Genomic DNA, 21,696 nt, shown 5'->3' on the forward strand with positions numbered 1-21,696 from the left:
AACCAAATACGAGAGCTCGATGAAAATGTTTTTTTTTAAATTGAAACAAAATAGAATTCTATGATATGATTATTCGGGGCGGCGCGGTGGGTGACTGGTTACCGCGTCCACCTCACAGTGCAGAGGATGAGGATTTGATTCCGGGCTGCGGCCTTCCTGTGTGGAGTTTGCATGTTCTCCCCGTGCCTGCGTGGGTTTTCTCAGAGTACTCCGGTTTCCTCCCACATTCCAAAAATATGCATGGCAGGCTAATGGAACACTCTGAAATTGTCCCTAGGTGTGATTGTGAACGCAAATGGTTGTTCGTCTCTGTGTGCCCTATGATTGGCTGGCAAACAGTTCAGGGTGTACCCTGCCAACGGCCCGAAGACAGCTGGGATAGGCTCCAGCACACCCGCGACCCTTATGAGGATAAGCGGAATGGAACACGGATGGATGGTTAGTATTATTTCAATTATGACCATGTGGTGCCACCGTGCGACACACACAGAGTCTGATCAACCGGGCCAACCTCAGCAGAGGAAGTTAAAAATGGCCGAAACACCCAATGATGTTGAGGCATTCAACTGATGATGTGTCGGACAGGGTGCACCCAAATCCCACCCCACCCCAAGAGGACATTTCCAACTCTTCCATCTATTGTGCTGAACATTTAAGGACTTGAAACAGCAAGTCCTATAAAGAAGACAGAAATAAGTGAGGTGTGTCGATAATGATGTGTTTTGAATCAACTCAAGCATAATTTGCATTGTCAGGTAAAAGTATTTCTGATTATGTGTGCAGACAAACACCAAGAGGAGGCAAAGCAACCTGAAATTTATTGCAGGTGAGCATCAGAGTCTCTGTACTGTGTTTTATGACTGCCAATAAAAGTAAATGTGCATAAAGATCCCGTGAAAGCGCACGCATTTTAAAAGAAATGAGGCAGCGTGATCCCGTTTATCGTCGAGTTCCTGTCAGGGAAAGAGCAGTAAAAAGTTTTAAAAAAGAAGAGCTGCAAACATCGGTTTGTGTTTTGTGTGTGTGTGTGTGTGTGTGTGTGTCAAATGTCAATGTCCTTCTATTCTGAAAGCATAAATGAATGAAAACTGAAAAGAAAAAATGAAAATGAAAAGAATGTTACATCATTCGAAGCTGAGGGTCAGGCCTCAAGAACGTTGTGTCACAAAGCGCCGGTTTGAAGGTTGAAGCCCTTCTTTTCCTTTCTGAATGTTTGCCTTTTACTTTCACATTCGAAATCAGGTTTTTTTTCTTCTCTTGTTTACTGTTCAATATTTCAAGTCAAAGTTTAGTACATTTTGCCGAGAATTCAACATAACGGCGGCTGACCACATTGTCAGTGGATGATGTTACAGTTGAGGCCATAGAAGTTATGTTTCTTGCCGGTGAAAATATTGTCCCTCAAGTCCACAGAAGCATATTTGACGGAGCTGTTAAAGTTGTGATGGGCGTTTGTCCTGGAATAATTGCCTTGCAGACCCAGAAGGCCATCACCCGCACCCGCCCTCGTGTTGGCAGCTTTTCCCGCAGGTGCGATGCCGGGCAGCACACGAAGCCGTGACGGTTTGCGTCGGTCGCCTTGTTCGTTTGTCGACGCGGGAGGCCTCGTGAGGTTTTCATCAAAATGCACTTTGGCTGCCTCCTTGCTCTCCGCTTGATTTGACTCGGTGGCTTCGGTCCCATCACTCACGGCGCGTGAGGGATCCGAAACCACGTTCTGTGGATCCGTTGTTGTATTGCATTGACACATGGGACAGATACGTTGGATCCTCGCGGAAGTAGCGCCTTGGTTAGTAGCCGGTGAAAACATGTCGGCGTAAGTGCTCTTGTTGTTTCTCCCCTGTCTTCTTCTCTGTCTCAGTTTCGAAGGAACCAGCACATAAACAGACCGATCCCTCTGGAGGGAAAGCTTCTCATTAGCGACAGTGGAATGCTGTTGCGTTGACTTAATTGCATATTTTCTCACCTCTGTTCCCAGCGGTGCAGAATGCGAAGTCCTCCCAGTGGGCTCACTCATTTTTTCCCTGAAGTCATTCATTTTACAAGCTTGCTGCACCCCTAAAAAAAAAAAAAACACAATAAAAATAAAGAAAGATGAACAATGTGGCTCATCAAAAGAGCACCACTTTGGACTCACAGTGAAACATGGTTGGGACGGCATCATTAGCGACTGACTTATCACGAGAGAAACACTCAAAGAGTCAATTGCCTGGAGCCGCGAGACTTGCAGGAGGCCCTCATGTTTCATAAAAACAGATTAATGATTGTTTTCTTCCGTTTAAAAAAAGAAGAAAAAAAAGACTGTTTTAGTTTCAATTCACGTGCTTAACAACACATCGAATGCTTGGGCTATCTTGGGCGTTTCGAGCGCTCTTCTTCCGGGGCTAGCGAGAGTTATAAGGGCCCCCAAATGTGTTATAAAAACAAATTAATAAGAGTTTTCTTCCATTTAAAGATGCTTTTTAAAAAAATGATTGTTTTTGTTGAATCCACATGCTTTAAAACACATCAAATGCTGAATCTGTCATGATCCTCTTCCTTCTTCTGCAATTGACTATTTCTGTGCGATTGAGGAAGAGGGGAGCAATAAGCAATACAACTTTGTGAACAACACGAAACAAAGATGTCCCAGTAGAGCGGAGAAAAGGAGAAGGTGAGTGGAAAAACTTTTTTTTAACTATGAAAGGATTCAGCCTGACCGACAACAGCAAGAATGCCTTTTGCGGTAGAACTGCCCTTCATCTTAGCCTGAAAGATTCTCACGTCTGCTAGACAGCAATGACCTTGTGCAAGTCAACATGGCTTCATCAGAAAACAACTGACATTTTGGAATGGCACGGGCACAGCCCAGAACTAAATCCAGTTAAAACTCTTGATTCAGTCATCTGAAGTGGTTTGACACAGCGGGGGGGGGGGGTTGGTGCTCCTCTGCAGGGAAGCGTAGACAGCAGTTGTTTACACAACTTGAATAGCAACGAGGACTCCTACCCAAAAAGACTTGACGCTGCAACTGGGTCCAGGTATTTATTTTTCATGTGGCTCGCAGCAGTGGAGTACGCATGGGCCGCCAGTGCCCAAGGCGAGTCAAGACCAGCGCCATCTAATCCGTTCCGCGCTCCCCAGGGGGCCGCCAGTCCACTATGGATCTTTTTGTACCCTTTCGGAACTCTCCATACTTTGTGCTTGTGTGCAAACCAAAACGTGTGTTTATTATTAGCGAGCCAAACCATTTATTTGGGTCATTGTGCAAACGTCAAAGCAAATATCTTTGGCCAAGATGCACAAGGAATAATAAATGTTATGGAATGGAGAACAAACTGCTACTGTTGTAGGTAGGTACAGTCCATATTTCTATTTCTATAGATCCTTCCCCGACGCAATGCCACTGGTTTGTGCATTGCCAAAAAGTAGAGTCCTGTGTAAACGTCCCAGGCCACTATTAGATTTGTTGTTTTGCAGTAATGACCAGTACAGAAACAATGTCAGTCAGTCACAGTAAAAGTGAAAAAAAAAAAAACAGATGACAAAAAGACAGTCAGCAGCATTTTCATTCTGGGCAGTTGAACGAGGAAGTTCCATGTGATTAGAATACCGGTAGTCAACTTCATTTAATTCGATCCAAGAAATAAAAAAATACTGTCTTGTACTCGTACCCTCTACCCGGATCCTCACAACTCGTTTTGACCATGCGGCAAATCTAGTCTGCTAATTTACATCTGTCCGACTATTTACTGTTTTGTTTCAAAATGACTGATATGCAAAAGGTGATTAAAAATATACATGTATTTTTAATCATTTTATTAAATTATTAAATTCTAATAATAATAATGATTAATTATTATTAAATTATTTTATTTAATGTATTTTAATGTATGTATCTTACTGTTTATTGTGCATGCTAAATCGCTCCATGTACAGCACTTTGTATGCAGCGATGGCTGTTTGAAAGTGCTCTATAAGTACTGTTGACTTGCCTTGACTTGACATATTGGTAAACAAAGGTCAAATATGAAGGGTCCAAAAGCAGTCCATTTGAGGATAGCACCCCAAAGGCCAGCCGTAATATTTGCAAGGGTTCTCCATTATAGTTGCTGTCTTCAGTGTCTATTTCAGCTTCTTGCAAAGACCATTTAAAGGAATTTACCTTGGTAGTGCATCTGATAAGAAGTGATCCAATGCATCCTATCCATACTCCTCAACATGTTACTTGTCCAGTCAGAAGCCGTCAAATCCCCGTCACAAATTTGGGGGTTGGGCAGAACCGCCTTTGTGGGAGCCGCGTACAAGGCGTGCCGTACTCCCCTGACGGGCTTTGGACGCTAGAAAACAAGAATGAACAGAAAAGCTCAGATGTGTACATTAGGTGGTGTGAATTTTGTAGGTCAAATGTCATTTACGTCTGTGTAGCTAATCTCTCCTGGCCACTTGGCTGTTTTTGCCCTTGTTGGTGTCTCCAAAATCTCATGCCTGTATGGACCACCTGAATGAGGGGGGCAGGGGGGGACAAAACAGCTGAGAAAGCAACAGCTTACAACCAGCCACTACCAATTACATCCTTCGTACCTTTTGTTTTGCTGAGTACAGTAACCTTCGGTGTAGTTGGGACGATGGGGCTGATAAAAGGGAACAGGGCCGGCCTAAATCCCGTTCGACGATCGCCGGATGACCGGAAGGATGGGAACATCTCAAAGCGGGAGATGTGGGAGGCATAGGGATGTTCTCTTGGAATCGCAGTCTTTGCTGCTTTCTCCCTGTTTGGAAATCATTTAGTCAACACATGTTCAAGGTGGGCTCAGCCGCAAGCGCATTTCGACAAGGAATCATCGCAGGAGCCATACTCACACTACATTTACATCTGTGGGTTTTGGAACGCTAAGAAAAAACACATAATTACTCCGCGGCGGTCTTGTTTAGTGTAAAGCTAACGGCGAAACAAGCAGGATTACTCACAGCTGATCACTGAGGGGTGCATCACTTTTCTTTGTGACATCACTGATGTAAGAGTGACTCACAGTTTGCCTGTAAAAGGAGAAGAGCAATCATTAGTTTCGATTCATTTGCCAGTTTTGGGATGCATGTTGTCCGTATGGGCTCACCTGACGCTGTTGTTGACTGCGGAGGACTCCATCTGATTGCAAAAACTCAGATGAGATGATTGAAGAGAGGAACAGATTTTCTTTCCACCATGAAAAGATTCATTTGGATTGGAGTTGTAAAGAGGTGGAAGCCATTGGGGATGCATTGATGCAGAAAGAAAATGTTCATGTATATTCATTTTAATTCACTTCTATCTTAACGTCGCATACTTTAGTTGATATTTAATTCAATGATCCGCCCTCCCCACACACATACAAATGTGATTGACAACTAGAAAAAACGAATTTACCGCATATTTGGTTAATTTTATTCCTTTACATGAATGCGTTAAATAGCCAAAGCATTTTATTGCCATTGCTTAATGATACTTCCAATACCGGATATCCCTGTTTATGTCCATACGTTTCCTTTAATTTTCATGAAAATGTTGCCACACTGACAATAAAACAAAATGACGTTTTGAAAAGAATCATGCATGACTACCGGTATATATATAATGGAGCGATGTGTATGTTAAGTACACTGAAAAAAAATGGCGTGTTGAATTTATTCAATTTTATTTCATCCACGGGTTGCGTAAAATGAAATCATTTGGATCCAGATACATCACCGGTGTCAAACTCAAGGCCCGGGGTCCAGATCTGGTCCACCACATCATATTATGTGGCCCGTGAAAGCAAATCAAACATGTCAACTTCCATGATTGATGCTTGCTAAAATTTTAAAATCTCATGTGTGATAAATAGCAAATATTGTTAGCATTTTCTTGTGACCAAAGCCCTCACAACAGCCACGTCAACAATTGTTGAATAAACCATTATTCTTGACTTCTTCATATGGTTTGACAGTCATTATGGCCCTCCAAGGGAAACGGTGACTCCAATGTGGCCCATGACAAAAATGAGTTTGACACTCCTGATACATGTTTTAAGTAGCTCTATAGTTCAAATGTATCTGAATCGAGATGATATCATTTGGTGCCACCACTTAACAAATTTAATTCAACAAAAACGTTTTTCAATGTATTGAACATAAATGTCATATTTTTCACTCATCCGAGCTTTATAATCGACATGCTGTGTTGAAGTAGCACCTTGGAGGCAAGCCGCACAGTGGACATGCATTCAACACAACAGAACAAATTATCTTCCAAGCCTTTCGAAAAGAAATCACCAAATTGAACAAATGTTACTCTGGTTTACCTTCACAGGTACGAGCAGCCAGTCCACCTTGTCCAGTTGACGGATAGCGTTTCTTAACAGTGCAGCAGGAGGTGGTTAAAGAAAGAAGGGCCTGGATCCGAAGAGTCCAGATCGACCAAACAACTGTGACGATAAATTTAATACATCACAGATTGCATAAATCACATTATGAGCTGAATGAGTGCTCAAGCTATCACTGTTGGACGCATGCTGCAACCAGACACCTGCCTAGGAAAAAATTGGTTTTGCTTACAAGGAGTCATCTTTCACCCTCTCTGTTGCAATGCAACCGAGGAGAAACAGCTACATGTCAAGGGTACACGTCAACACTACTCTCAAGGTCTGAGGGATGATTGAGGAGGTTATTTGCATCTATACACATATTTGATTTGCTCTAAAACATACAAAATGAGGTGTCATAGAGAAGTTCCAGGACCTCTAACTGGCTGATTGTGATTATGAGCGGAGGTTTGTCGTTATGGTAAAGAAGCCATGAGTTGTCCTTTCAAAACGTTCACCTCTCTCATGCACTGAACAAAACAAACGCCATAGGCACTCTGCAGACATGCTGCTTGATCGTCTGGCCCGCTTTGAAGAGGAAAACTGGTAGTTTGGGTTTGAATTTTTTTTTTTTTTTTGTGACACCAGTGCTGGAACAATTCTTCCACGTTATATTCTATCGCCCCATTTTCTGTATCAATAGTCCTATTGTCATGGTTGAGGTGGAGCTTATCCCAGCTGACTTTGGCCAAGGGGCAGGGCACGAACCGGACTGGTCCCCGGCCAACTGCAAGTTGCTTACGTATTCATATGCAAAACATACAATGTTGAAAGAAACCCTAAGTGCCAATCGATAGCAAACTTGCAGTGAAACAATGGCTCACTTTAGCATTCTATAAAATCTGGTTCTCAATGATGAATGCATACATTACACTCGGTGTTGGACGTTATACAATGCACAAAGCTCTCTCCTTTGACTCTCAGCAGCAATGTACTACGAGACTCTGTTGGATTGTGCTTTTTAATTGGGATTCCCATGAGATGTCCTTGAGAGGAACAGTAAAATACAAACGTACGGCAGGCCAGTAACCAGTTACATAGATTTGCTCCAGTGGAAAGAGCCGTTCGCCCGATTCCTGCCACTGTAGTGAATCACATATTGCCGCAGCTTGATAATATCGAGGAGAGGTATAAAGAGTGGTTATGGCTTGCAAGGGGTTGCACAAACACACAGGAGTTTAAGTAGAAATGGTGGCTGAGGAAAAATAGCGTTCGTGACTGCAAATACTGTATCTGTGATGTAATCGATCAGTTAGGACAGAGTGGGAAAACTATGGCCCGTGGGCCAAATCCGGCCCGTTGGTCTTTTTAATCCGGCCCGCCGAAGGTTGGTACACAGTTAAGGTTCGATGTCAACGACTGCATTCATTTCATTTGAACTTGTAATGACAGGCATTTCAACGCCAGGTGGCACAGTTACTTGAAGTTGCAGAGCATAGGGAGGAAGGGGGAGACGATACGGAAGCCCGCAGTAGCGCCAAGTCAAGCAAATCCCGTTCGATATGACGGAATAATGTAGTCTTAAAGTCTGAAAAACGTGCCAAAAAATGCAAAATACTGCTTTTTAAATAAAGAAATCCAATTAATATTGTCAAATTTAGTTCACCCTTTTGATCCGGCCATCCATAATATTTTCTGCTTCTCATGTGGCCCTATGCAAAAAATAATTGCCCACCCCTGAGTTAGGATAATACTGTCTTGCACATCCATCCATTTTCTGTTCCATTGCGTTAACCACAAAATTATTTTCTAACCTTGCGCGAGAGATCTGCCATCAGGAGACATCATTTGGTCCATCATCGATATTTTTTTCTTTTGCTTCAAATGTCACCTCATCTTTCTGATAGTCCAAGCATTCTTTGATTGAAGTCATTGCCTCTTTTGTTCCAGCTCACCCGTGTGTCCGCTTGTGTCTGTTCATTAAAATCCTGTTCATCACCTGGGTGATGCACATCTTGAGAATTTTTTTCCCTTCCATTTTGATATTTCTGCCAAGATACGTTTGAAGGGGGGAAAAAATCCAAATGAATCCAATATTGTAAATCTTCTCAGTTTTTCATGACGGACTTTGTTATTTCCTCAGCTGTACTGAAGGAGAAACCGCACTATACTCTAATCAGCTTGGAGTCCCTGTTTTTTTTTTCATGTACATTTTCTGCCTTTGGTGGTCGAGCTATTTTATTTCCTTAAAATACTGCTATTTCCCTGTGAATGAACTCTAAGGCTCTGGTTTGCATACCATATGAATGTTTTCAGTTTATGTCAGGCATGCGCAGTACTTAACATTATCAAACAATCATCTCCAACATTATGCAACCCTAGATCAAAAGACGAGTACAGTGGATCTGACAGGATATGTGGAGAGGAGCCTGCAGTGTTTTTGATGTGTAACAATGGTTATATTTAATGTGAACACAAGGGGTTGATTGCAACGTATTTGCATCACCAAACATAATATTGTGCAGCAGCTAGGCAACATGAAGATGACATTGTGAACCATGTTATTCCTCAACTTGATGAGAACTGAACTAGCGTTAGATTTTAATTTATCTATCCTGGGCTCTGGTACCGGTTCTGTGGAGAGGGGTTGGACTTTATGGCCCGTTGGACTCCAGAAGTAGCTGATGGGTACAGGCTGGCCAAGGAGAACGCAGCTTCAGCAGACTCCGAGGCAAAAAACTCGGGCAAGGGGAGAGTTCGGGGAGGCCATGGAAGCCGACTTCCGGACGGCTTAGAGGAAATTCTGGTCCACCATCTGACATCGCTGGTGAACTTGACTCGGGACATTGTGAGTCGGTGGGGAGAAAACTTCGAAGGCCTCTTCAACTCCACCAACTCATTGGAGGAAGCAGAGTTTGGGGACTCTGAGGCGGTGTCTTCTATCTCTGGGGTTGAAGTCACCGAGGTGGTTAAAAAGCTCAGTGACTGAAAGAACGAGAACCCGGATACAAGCGGCCGAAATGAGTTTCCTCCACAGGGTGTCTGGGCTCTCCCTTAGAGATAAGGCGAGAAGCTCGGTCATTCGGGAGGGGCTCGGAGTCCGTTATGTCAAGAGGAGCCAGATGAGGTAGCTCGGGCATCTGATTAGGATGCCACCTGGACGCCTCCCTGGTGAGGTTTTCTGGGCACGTCCCACCAGTAGGAGGCCCCGGCGATGAGAGAGAGACTATGTCTCCCGCCTGGCCTTGGAACACCTTGGGTCCCCCCCAGGAAAAGCTGGAAGAAGTGGCTGGGGAGAAGGAAGTCTGGGCCTCCCTGCTAAAGCTGTTCCCCCATAGCCCGACCCCGAATTAGCAGTATAAAATTTATGGATGGATGGATGAACTTGTGTGTGTGTTTTTTTTACAGTAATCCAGGTGGAATTACTGATTTAAATGTGCTATTATAAACAACAGTTTTACAGGAGGAGAGTGCCTCCTGTTGGCATTTCACTAGAATGCAGTTACTTATTTACATTTTCTTACATTTTTTTTCCCTTCCGGGCGTTCTTTCAGGAGTCAGGACCATGACAAAAATATGTTAATATGTAATCTAAATGATTAGATATCATAAGAATTTGTGAGTGATAAAATTTGTTGGGGAGAGCCACAGACAATGTAGCAAATATATCAGGTACATCAACCACGACTAATTTGAATAAACACATATTCATATTTACCACCAAAAGCCTCTATCGATCTATCTATCTATCACAACATGATTGACAGCTGCCATTTAACCACGATAGATGAAGAAATGTCTCCTGGTTCCTAGTTTCTCTAAATCTAGATGGAAAATGAGACGTGTTCCATCCAAATCATAAGTTCCACAAGAAATTATAGTTCGGTAGCTCACACAACTCTATTTTAAAGTAAATGGAATCCGTTTCTTGTGTGTTGTGCACCTGTGGCATCAAAGTCCTCTCCACCTGTAGCCGCTCTCTGCTCCCCTCCCACTGTGTTGTTCAGAAGATGGCGTTCACATGGGTAATGAATGGATTCATGTTAGGAGGACAGCACAGCCTCAGCCCACCGTGCAGCTTCACTCATGTTCCAGCAGCATTGGAGCGCGCATGCAGTTTGCTCCTCAGAACCTCCATCCCACCAAGATGACTTCGGACTATTCTGATGTCGAAGCGTTTTTAGACTGCCACCCGGAACTCTTCGAGGAGTATCTGGTCCGTAAGGCCAAATGTGAGCATATTAGCAGGTGGCTGAGGGAGCACCAGGCTCCGAAAGTGACCGCGGCCGATGTGAGACGCGGCGGCGGCTGCGGCGGCGGCGGTGCCACGGCCACGGCCACGACGGAGCCTTCTCTGTGGCCGGCCAATCCGGACGCTCTCCGACGCAGGTCGTCTCACATGGAGCTTCGGCGCAACTTCGCCCGGTCCAAAGCCACCACGGCGCACCGGACCTACGACGAGCACGCCAGTTTCAGCCAGCAGGATCCCCAGTCCAGCATGAGGCGACGCGCACTCTTGCGTAAAGCCAGCTCGCTGCCTCCCACCACGGCGCACATTCTCAGCGCTCTGCTCGAATCCAGAGTCAACGTGCCACAATACGCCTCCACCGCCACCGACCACAAGTGTCGCCTCCGGGAGACCAACGAGAGGGAGTTTTTCTTAGAACTGGTCAAGGACATCTCCAACGACCTGGACCTGACCAACCTGAGCTATAAGATCCTAATCAACGCGTGCATCCTGGTGGACGCCGACAGGTGTTCCCTCTTCCTCGTGGAGGGACCCCCGCACAAGAGGACGCTGGTGTCCAAAGTGTTTGACGTGCACTCGGGCACCACGGTCAGACCCTCCTCCTGCACCCTCAACTCCTGTGAAGTGCAGGTGCCTTGGGGAAAGGGCATCATTGGATACGTGGCGGAACACGGAGAGACCGTCAACATCCCCAATGCATACCAGGTAAACGGAACAAGCGCGATGCACTTGAATGGAAAATAAGATGAAAACTGTACAAACAAGACGTCTGTAAAATTCCGTGTTATGACCACTTACTCAATCTAATGAGATCAGCAAAGAGATACACCAATATATCTATTTCAACAACTTGTTTATTTACCGTCCAATCAAAATCCCCAATTCGTGGTGATTGGTACCAAAGCGTCCCACAAGTCAATTTGTGTATGGCACCCAGTGAAATGCATTGGAGAGGGGAAAAACAATACAATTCAATACTAAAACATGCTCGCCAAAACATTCAATCCATGGAACACGAGGAGAAAAAAACCCCTCAAAGAAACAATATGCAGAAATGTTTTCATCAAATTAGAATCACACTCAGCCGGGCAGGATCCTCACCTATGATTTGGATGAACGTCTCCCGCATGCCTTCATACTTGCCGCCTGTCATCAAATTAAACACGTGGATTGAAAAATAGTATGCCAAAATGTCTTACGTGCAAACAAAATGTCTGCAACAATTTGCGTTGCTGAGCACTACATTTTAGGACCACTTGTGCAATGGAATGACATCAGCGTTGTTCCACTATACATTCCCAATAACCGACACCCAAATTGAACAGAGCCGATGTGTTTGATGTAGCTCTTGTATACTTGCCCCTATCGTAGCTCATTCTAAAATATTACAGTGATCGAACAATTATTTCTTAAGACACTACCAAGTCAAACTTCTTGAATTTTTTTTTCTTCTTCAGTAATTGCATTCTGCACAGTAGCCAAGGTTGCATGGCACACTACTGTATGGTTATCACTCATGCAGTACTTACGATCAGATCGCCTATTCAATGCCTGTCCGTTCCTAATAGAAAGAGACACTCACATTGACATATCATAAATGTATAGACGATCTCACGGCTTACATGCTCTATTATTATGATGATTATGCTAAATACTTCTTAGACACATCTGTTTAGTTGCAATCTGCATTTTGTTGACTAGTGACCTGTAATGAAAATAAAGTGCAATATGGTATGGCCACTTTGGCCCTGTGACTTTTTGTTTTGCCCTAAAGCTCAGTATCTAATAAATGTGCGCTTTATCCTTTGAAGATAAACAATATTTTAAAAGTTTTTTTGCTGGCCATCCATCTGGCAAGTAGATGCATTTCTATTGTGTTATCATTGTGCTCCATATCACAGATTTGAACAAATTTCAGTGGGAAATAAACCTTTTGCTTGCATATGCTAAGTCATCTTGCATCATTTATTATTTAAGGGCTTCTCGTATTTATGATGTAATATAGATGTTTTACTTATTTATTCAGTATACATGAAACTTATTTTGTCCATCCGAGTCTCTCGTATGCATTTGCATTTTTTTCTTCTTTGCCTCACAGACATTTCATCTGGCGAAGAATCGAAAATTTGTTTGATTATAAGAACATTGAGGTCATCGAGTTGTGAGGATTGTGGATGGACTTTATTCATTGCTTTTTTTTCCTTGTCATTTACTTTTGAGGTCCATAGTTAATGTCTTTTATTGTGACAAAACCAAAATAATTACCAACATTTATGTCATGCTCAATGGCTCCGAGCGGTGCGTGATGTTTGACAATGGCTGCTGACTATGGTGATCTTCATGTCAGTGCTTCATCTTCATGTCAGTGCTCTCAAGGCTGCTAAACCAAAGTTAAATGCAAATCTTTTCACAATGGCATAACTGTACGAGCGTTTTTTTTTTTTATGATATGTGCTTCCTTCCATGCCTTTCAGGACCACCGCTTCAGTGACGAGATCGACAAGTTAACCGGCTACAAGACTCAGTCCATTCTCTGCATGGCTATCTGCAACAGCGACGGAGAGGTCATTGGCGTGGTCCAAGCAATCAACAAGAATCCCACGGGAACGCCTTTCACTGAGGATGATGAGAAAGTGAGACATCTCACCGGACTGCTCGCTTATACACTCACATGACATTGCCTGCGGTCAGTGGGCCGTACGGCTAGAAATATCGAGAGAAGGTGATAGAAGTATGGAACATTAAACACATCGAGGAGGGAAGCACTTTGAGTGTAAACACTTCAGTGACTCTCCGAGGAGGTCGTAGTTTTTCTTCTGCGGGCGTTAAAGCCGCTCTTGACTTAGAACTACACTCTCTGTCCATTGCTGGCAATCCAGCTAAACAGTTAAGCAGTCTTGCAAATTATTTATACTCAATTGTAGTGCAACCCCATTTCACCCTACATTAGAGTTCACGAGCTTGTCCACAAGATGGCAGAATGAAGTTGTTTCATCTGCTTTGCTTCTCATTTTAGTTTCTTTGGCCGCCTCAATTCAATCCCCCTGCTTGATGTGAATGCATGTTAAGAACTACAAATCTGAAGTTAATAAAAGCAACCCGGTTGACAATGGCAACTCACAAGCTTCTGATTTTTCTAACGCTTGAAGATAACGCACTACTTTTTTTGGTGTGCGTGTGTGATCAGGTACTGCAGATGTATTTACCCTTCTGCGGAATATCCATCTCCAATGCCAAGTTGTTTTCGGAGTCTCGCAAGGAGTATGAAAGGAGCAGGGTGCGTGATCCTATCAACCACCTTTCCACAACAAATATATAAAAATCAAACCTTTGACAGTATTAATATTCAGGCATGCAAATTTTATGGCTAGTATAGTTCATCAGCAGTTGCCGATGAAATATGGCATCGCACGTAGAGTTCAAAACTACCTTCTACTGCCTCAGGCTTTACTGGAAGTGGTCAACGATCTGTTTGAGGAGCAGACAGATTTGGAGAAGATCGTGAGGAAGATCATGCAGCGAGCGTTGACCCTCCTGCAGTGTGAACGCTGCTCTGTACTTCTTCTTGAGGACATCGAGTCACCGGTGAGGCGTTTGAAATTGATCTGTTATTTAGTTATTTATTTAGATTTTACTTCAATGAAAGAGGTCTTTGCTTCCCTTTCGGAGCAATGAAAAAATTAACCACGCTGCTTACCGTGATGTGTCCTCTAAGGTTGTGAAGTTCTCCAAGACGTTTGAGCTGATGTCCCCCTTGAGCAACATGCATCATGACATCAGGTGACATCAAACGCAAATTTAAAAAAAAATGGCAGGAACAACAAGCATTATGAGCAACATAAAATGCACTTTAACCTTTACAAGTGAGTGACCTAACTTTCACTTTCTTTCAACTTTGAGTCCCGAAACATTGAAGAGTTGGCCGTGCCCACTGAAAATTTTAGAGAAGGTCAAATTGAGTAAACCTGTATTACATTTTAGGTTCATCTTGAAATTTCATCCGAAAGCTGAATATATGTAACTTTTTGAAAGCAGATTATGCATTATAAGAATAACAGTTGAATGATGAAACATTTGGATCTACCAAAGGTTACTAGCACATACCATTTAGTAGTGGCAACACTCGTGGCCTTTTTTTTTTTTTTACAAGGCGTTGTGGTTGAATGCTCACAGGTTGGTTTTGTGGCTCTCTATCCATACGCAGCATCAGCATAGAGAAGCTGTCATGCTCTGATTGGCTGATCAATAATAGCATCGCTGAGCTGGTGGCCTCCACGGGACTTCCCGTTAACATCAGTGACATGTGCCAGGACCCACGCTTTGATGCCGAGGTGAATTTAGCACCAAGCTTTTATAAGTATTTTTACATTCCCACACGAGGATTTCAATAACTACGGCACCCAATACAATCCTTTTCTAGGCAGACCAAGCCTCAGGATTTCATATCCGATCAGTGTTGTGTGTGCCTATCTGGAATCGAACGCACCAGATTATTGGTAGGTTTGCCAGATTGAACAAAAAGTCACATTTTTTCATGTTGAAAACCAATGACGAGCCAATGACCCATCAGTCCTGGCTGATGATGCCGTTTTACTTTCTTTCCATCTTGTAGTCATATTCACTATATTACAAACTAGTGATTCAATTGGGAAATTTAATAACTATATCTCGTGATCTATATTAAAAATGGACATTTGAATTATTTTAATCAGCCTTTTTAATCAGCATTTAATCAGGTGGAGAAGGGAGATGCCGGGGTAAGGTGGCCGACAGGGGGGGAAACACGCCGCAAATGGCTGAATGCTTCAAACACAAGAATGATGCAAACAAAACACATAAACACAAAAATGGAAAAACAACAGAAACATAAGACATATTGAGAGTGAGTTAACAGCGTATTCTGCGCGTATCTGTCAAATGATAACTTCAACAAAATTATTAGGAAATCTTCGATTAGTTGATTTTTATCCCAATTCCCAAACCTTATTGCACTATTTGCAGTGTAGCGGAAATGATTATTCCAGTGTGTATTATAATTTCCTGTGCAGGGGCACTTTCAAGTTTGCCAACTAATGCCAGCTGTTTTTGTATTGGCTGTGGGGGAAGTTTTGATTTGCCCGTATGAACTCTACCCGGCATCAATTTTATTGATCGACATTGATGTGCCTGTTAAATAGTTAAACATTTTATTTCATGTGTGGTTTCTCCTCCACAGGGGTTGCACAAATTTTGAATCGTCTCGACAGGAAGACCTTCAGCGATGCAGATCAGAGACTGTTTGAGGTTTTCAATCATTTGGAGGGCACCGGGTTTTCAAAAGATTGAGCACATAAGGCATGAAAAACATTGCACTCCCTTTGGCTATTTTGCTTGTGTGCAGGCATTTGTGATTTTCTGTGGACTTGGCATCAACAACACTATGATGTACAATCAAGTGAAGAAGACGTGGGCCAAGCAGTCTGTGGCCCTGGATGTGAGTACCACTAACACATAGCAACGGTAAACTTATCACTCACAGGGTTTATTCCATTGACCCCCCCCCCCAAAAAAAAAAAAAATAATAATAAGATGGTGCATTTTTTTCTGCCTGCAGTGACAGTTGATCTGGAAGTTGCAAATATACTTTTCACATAACACACCACCAACGCAAAGACTAACTTCAAAATAAACCCTTACATAAGAATACACGGACGCCAATGCAATGGCCTTAGCTTGCTTTTATTTTGAAGTTGGCCTGCTTGGTGGCGTGACGGCTGGCCCGACTTGACATTTGACAGTTTTTATTGCAATTAATTATATTGTTGCTGCCAACGCCATCCCCAAATGATATTCAATCGCGAATTAATTCCCCCGTCACAGTGCGATACGGCACAAGTCTTTGCCGTTTGTGGCCAGCATTGGTGAAAAAGCGAGTGATGTTACACAATCTATCAAGTGAAGAGCTAACAGTTACGCTAGCGCTTCAGATTTACTTGTTGCGAGCGAAGTCAACAACAATAGCACAGAATAAGAATGGCCAGACTGATGCCCAAATGAATACATGTAACATAATTTATTGATCGATGATTTATTTGTTTATTACCTGCTGTTGCCCAACGCCTAATTTACCTGAATAAGGGGAGTACCGCAACAATTTTTTCCACTTCAGGCACTGAAAGAGACATATTGTATTGTGCCATTTACACAATTTAAAATTGCTCAAAGGTTTCTTCGAAGGAACGTGAATACTCACCTCGTGACTTTTTGTGGCGGTTACTCGCCATAACCGAGATTCTGAGATTCCTTCCAAAGCATGAAATGTTACCTCCTCCTAATCCAGACTGCAAAGTGCAAATGAGTCACTTGTCACTTAAAAGCTTGTGAGAAGCCCCAATTTTGGAAATTTCATAATGGCTTGCTCAAAACATTCTCAGAAAAAAACAAGTTTTTAAAAAATGTCTTTTGGTTTGTTAAAAAAACAATTAAAAAATGTAGCAAAAGCATTTTTAAGCGATGGCCACATTTCATGCTGAATTTAAATCAAGTTAGGATGGACAAATACAAAAAAATAATTATCATTTCTTTTCATAATTTTCATCTATTTTTTTCCAGATGCTATCCTATCATGCTACATGCTCAAAGGTAGAAGTTGACAGACTGAAGGTAATTCCAGCTGGCACACATAGGAACATTACAATATTCTGGCAATAAGAAGTAAAACCCATCTCGGTTGTGATTGCTTTACTTCCTGCTTGAGCCCTGTGACTGACAGCTCTGTCCCAACCATCTCTCTCAAGGCTGCAAAGATCCCCCTGAGCTGCGAACTTGGCATTGACGAGTTCCATTTCAACGACTTCTCTTTGGACAACGATGGGATGATCACCGCTTCTCTGCGGATGTTCCTGGAACTTGGTGTTGTCCAAACTTTTAAAATAGACTACGAGGTGACCGAAATGAAATACATTTTCATTGGTGTTCTAAATTATTGAGATGCACTGCACATCTGAAAGATTTGGTGGCTTTCAGTAGGCTGGAAAAACAAAGAAACAAAAACATGTGTCAGTGTGCAACTATTACTCTTTTCCGTAGGTTTTGTGTCGCTGGCTTCTCACCGTGAGGAAGAACTACCGGACTGTGGCCTACCACAATTGGAGGCACGCCTTCAATGTGTCCCAGTGCATGTTTGTTATGATCACAGTAAGTCCCACGCAACATGGCTTTGAATTCACTCTGATTGATTTGGGTTGTCTTCATCAATTAACGTGTGAAGCCGCGTGCTCCATTCACTCCAGAGTCGTAAATACGCTTTAGCTAAAGTGCCATATTTTAAATTTGAGCGCACCCTTTCAGCATCTAGCTTGCCCCTAACCTTTCCCCCGTACACTCATCTCATGTTTTACTGCCATCAGCCTCCCCCTTGTGTCCCCTGACGCCGTTCTCCTTTGTACAGTTGAATCAAATCACACAACACAATAAATATTAGATTTGTCAGAATGATGAATTATATTTGTTCATAGTCAGCCAGCTTTCAGGACGTTTTATCCGAAGCAGAGATTCTAGCGCTGATGGTTGGCTGTCTCTGTCACGATCTGGACCATCGGGGAACCAACAATGCCTTTCAAGCCAAGTAAGGCTCAGACAGTGTACAAGGACACATTTGAGTGATTTATAACAGTTTTGTTGTTACTATTGTGTCTGCAGGACAGGTTCTGCTTTGGCATTGCTCTACGGCACGTCAGCGACCCTGGAACATCATCACTTCAATCATGCAGTCATGATCCTGCAAAGTGAGGTGAGGCCCACATCGCCGATAGGATTATTTATTGATTTTATATTGTCAAATGATTGCGACAAATAAAACTGTCTGATTTTACTGTGTGCGACTACCCGACGAAATAAAATGGAGTAAATTGAATGCACATTAATGTGCAGTGGCACAGCGCTTGAAAATCACCGGCTAATGGGACGTACATTTCTGTTTGTGACCATGTCTTACTCAGCGCACGGCAACACCGAAGGTCAGCCCGAAATTGATTTGGGAGATTTTTAGTCGAGACAGAGTCTCCTGTGGCAGCGGCCACCTAAAGATTTTTGAGTCTCTGGATGGATTTTAAGAGCAGCATTATCGATAGATTTATTTTAACAGAGAGCGCAAAATGTCACTGGGTGCGGCTAAATTAGATTGCTAATGGGGACCTCATTAGAGTGTGAGCGATGAGTATGCCAACACGTTTGCTTTAAGGGAACATTTCAGGCGCTATTGCTCATCCTTGCCTGCAAAACTGTAAGGGGATTTATTTCATATTTTTGTTTCAGGGTCACAATATCTTTGCGAACCTCTGTTCTAAGGAATATAGCAACATGATGCAACTGTTAAAGCAGGCCATTCTTTCCACGGACCTCACTTTGCACTTTGAGTAAGTCATCTTTTCATTGCATTTAGAGAAAAAAAATTAAGAAATGAAGAACTATCGACCTGTATTCTTCTCCTGCAAAACATGTTTGTGTGAAAAATCTTGCCGCATTGGATAGATGCTTTTTCCACCCCCCGCTCTTGCGTCCTTGACTGTCTTTGTTTGGAAAGGCGGCGGAGCAAGTTCTTTGAGAGCGTGCTCGCTGAAGAATTCAGCTGGACGGAAGAGAAACACAGAGAAGTCCTGAGGTGTTTTGTACAAAATAAAACACGGAGAATATAGAAATCAATGACTTTTTGTGACTGAGTTTTTTTGATGGCCTGTGACAGATCCATGCTGATGACAGCCTGTGATTTGGGAGCCGTTACTCGGCCTTGGGAGATATCCAAACAGGTTGGTGCGCTTAACATTTCAGATATTTTTCTTTCAGAAATGGGATCATTTGGCTTTATTTTTTCACTGCTGTATTTCTATGCATAGTTGATTGTGAAAAGTGGCTCAGGCCCATAAATACCTAGTTTGTGTACCAGTTGAATGGTCGTAATAAGATTCAAATATAGGCTCATTTTATTAGCTATGAGGGACATGAGAGCATTTGGAACCTCACATGGCACAATTAATAACAATGCGGGGAGGGGGCAATGACAATGTTCACTTATTAGGTCTCTACAGCTCCTTTGGGCTCAACAAATTGCATGCTCCACATAGTTGGTATGATTCTGAGCCTATGTCATATCACATTGAAGTAAAATGTGCCCATTCAGGTTGCTGAGCTGGTGACGAGTGAATTCTTTGAGCAAGGAGACAGAGAGAGGTCGGAGTTGAAGCTCACCCCAGCGGTAACAAAACTCACTTGAATTTGTGTTTTGTAGGGCCCAACCACTATGAACGTTTTGAGGCCAATTCCAATATTTGACTGGATAAAACTCCAATAACTGATTAAACACTTGATTCAATTAAAAATATATATCAGGAATATGTTGTAATGTGTTAACATTAAAAGCAAAAAATAAGTAAAATATACAATATACAGCAAAACAAACAAACAAACAAACAAAAAAGAATCAGCGGCTGATTAATCGTTCAGACCCAAATGTTTTGTTTGAAAAACCATCAGATATGTAGTCAGCCATGGTGATGGTTGTAGCAGAGGCGCAACCAATATAACACCAACCAATAAAAACACTGCTTGCACGGCAGGGAAGGCCACTTTGACGGCAGAGTCGCAGTGGACGTAGCCAATGTAGTTGGCCATCCTGTACTTGTACAATTGTAGTTTGATTTACGAGTGACCCAACTTCTCTATTTTTCAAGGTACAAGCCATAGCTTGACCGACTTTTTGTCTTGAATTGCAAGCAAACATTTGAGTTATGAGTGCTAAATGGTGACATTTGTGATGACATTTCTCTTGCACCTCTGCTGAAGAAATCGGTAATGGGCTCTCTCAGATCCCTGTGGTGCTTCAAAATGCAGAGGCTTCAAACTTTGGTCATTGCATTCTATTAGTTCACCACTATATGGCAAGTGCATTTTACACATTGTACCTTAATCCTGAAAGCAATGGATATTTGAATACAAACGGTGCAGCAATGTATGGGGACAGACAATATAATACTCACAGGCATATATTCTTTATCATCTGCGGAAAACGACTAATATCACTGCATCTTACTGAGTCCCAAAGAATTAAATTGGTATTCGAAGCACCGTATCATAGTGCTGGGTAGCGAAACCCACAAGTGCACCAAATGTTCTAGAGGAGGATCCTAATAGTTTTATTGTGTCTTTGTAGGCCATATTTGATCGAAATCGCAAAGATGAGTTACCCGCCTTACAGTTGGACTGGATCGACGGCATTTGTAAACCTCTCTATCAGGTCTTTCCCACACCGCACACTATCAGAATGCTCATTCATGTATTTTCTTTATCCCATAGTGCAAGTCATTTTTCTTTCCTTCCCAGTCCCTGTTGAAGCTGAACAGGAAATTGCAGCCAATGGTGGAAGGGATAGATGCCAACCGAAAGAAATGGCAGGAGCTGTGCGCATCTAATGAGCATGCACGCGACGCCTCAGTGACCAGTCAGAGTCCCGAGGCTTCAGAAGCCAGCGAGGAGTCCAACATGAAGCCAGCGGAAAACGCCAACTCGGGGTCAAACGGTCGAGTGTAAAGCTTCGAGCCACACCGCAGCGGGACCAACTTCAAAATGAGCTTCAAGTCTCCGAAATGATTGGAATACTGTCCTTACCCTTTGGTCATCACGCAAATGCACTACTTACTACTTGAATGAGTTTTACAAAATGTGAATGGCAGATTTTCCTCAAATACTGGATGTGGCTTCACATGTCTGCAGTAAAGAACACATCTTTCTTTTTGAAAAACTGCTTACATGAACGCAACAGCAAACATTGTAGGACTCTTGAACATGTAAATGGTTGGTATGACATCTTGATAATGGAAATAAACTGGACACACAGTATTTTGCTCAGCTCTGACATATTCCAAAGTAGTAATCAAAATAAACCCATTAGCTATACTGTCTAAAGTCCTTTTATGACAGCGGTGTCAAACTCATTTTTGTCATGGGCCACATTGTAGTTACGGTTTCCCTTTGAGGGCCATTATGAATTTTGGGAAACCATAAATGTTTAATCCCCTCCACATATTACATACACAGCACACAACAAATTGATGAATAACTAGTTTTAAAATCAAAAGTCAAGAATAATAACTGTTATTGTGGATTATATAAGAC

The 21,696-nt window shown here is 42.6% G+C and overlaps 2 protein-coding genes across 7 annotated transcripts; one reads left to right on the forward strand and one right to left on the reverse strand.

Moving 5' to 3' along the window:
- Nucleotides 1-800: 800 nt before the first annotated feature.
- On the reverse strand, nt 801-14,016 carry LOC127601455 (uncharacterized). 5 transcript variants are annotated; one of them, XM_052066717.1, is made up of 14 exons: nt 13,978-14,016; nt 13,755-13,846; nt 11,650-11,694; nt 11,005-11,182; nt 10,243-10,929; nt 6,300-6,422; nt 5,097-5,128; nt 4,951-5,019; nt 4,843-4,872; nt 4,564-4,751; nt 4,398-4,480; nt 4,145-4,319; nt 1,967-2,058; nt 801-1,897 (listed from the first exon to the last, which is right to left on the reverse strand). In XM_052066717.1, the coding sequence occupies exons 7-14, from the start codon at nt 5,126-5,128 to the stop codon at nt 1,337-1,339; spliced, it is 1,230 nt and encodes a 409-aa protein (XP_051922677.1). In that variant the 5' UTR covers nt 6,300-6,422; nt 10,243-10,929; nt 11,005-11,182; nt 11,650-11,694; nt 13,755-13,846; nt 13,978-14,016; the 3' UTR covers nt 801-1,336. The 5 variants fall into 5 exon arrangements, with proteins under 5 accessions (XP_051922677.1, XP_051922676.1, XP_051922678.1 ...); XM_052066716.1 differs by having other exon boundaries at nt 10,243-10,293; nt 10,371-11,182; XM_052066718.1 differs by having other exon boundaries at nt 5,097-5,141; nt 10,243-11,182.
- On the forward strand, nt 10,300-21,477 carry pde11al (phosphodiesterase 11a, like). 2 transcript variants are annotated; one of them, XM_052066712.1, is made up of 20 exons: nt 10,300-11,253; nt 13,023-13,181; nt 13,736-13,825; nt 13,993-14,133; nt 14,264-14,328; nt 14,753-14,879; nt 14,969-15,044; nt 15,764-15,831; nt 15,929-16,021; nt 17,140-17,190; nt 17,325-17,471; nt 17,617-17,724; nt 18,045-18,154; nt 18,229-18,319; nt 18,844-18,944; nt 19,112-19,189; nt 19,271-19,334; nt 19,706-19,780; nt 20,735-20,818; nt 20,905-21,477. In XM_052066712.1, the coding sequence occupies exons 1-20, from the start codon at nt 10,321-10,323 to the stop codon at nt 21,109-21,111; spliced, it is 2,868 nt and encodes a 955-aa protein (XP_051922672.1). In that variant the 5' UTR covers nt 10,300-10,320; the 3' UTR covers nt 21,112-21,477. The 2 variants fall into 2 exon arrangements, with proteins under 2 accessions (XP_051922672.1, XP_051922671.1); XM_052066711.1 differs by having other exon boundaries at nt 10,447-11,253; nt 18,877-18,944.
- Nucleotides 21,478-21,696: the final 219 nt, after the last annotated feature.

Source organism: Hippocampus zosterae, chromosome 5 (genome assembly GCF_025434085.1).
Source record: "Hippocampus zosterae strain Florida chromosome 5, ASM2543408v3, whole genome shotgun sequence".
In the NCBI taxonomy this organism is placed as follows: Eukaryota; Metazoa; Chordata; class Actinopteri; order Syngnathiformes; family Syngnathidae; genus Hippocampus; species Hippocampus zosterae.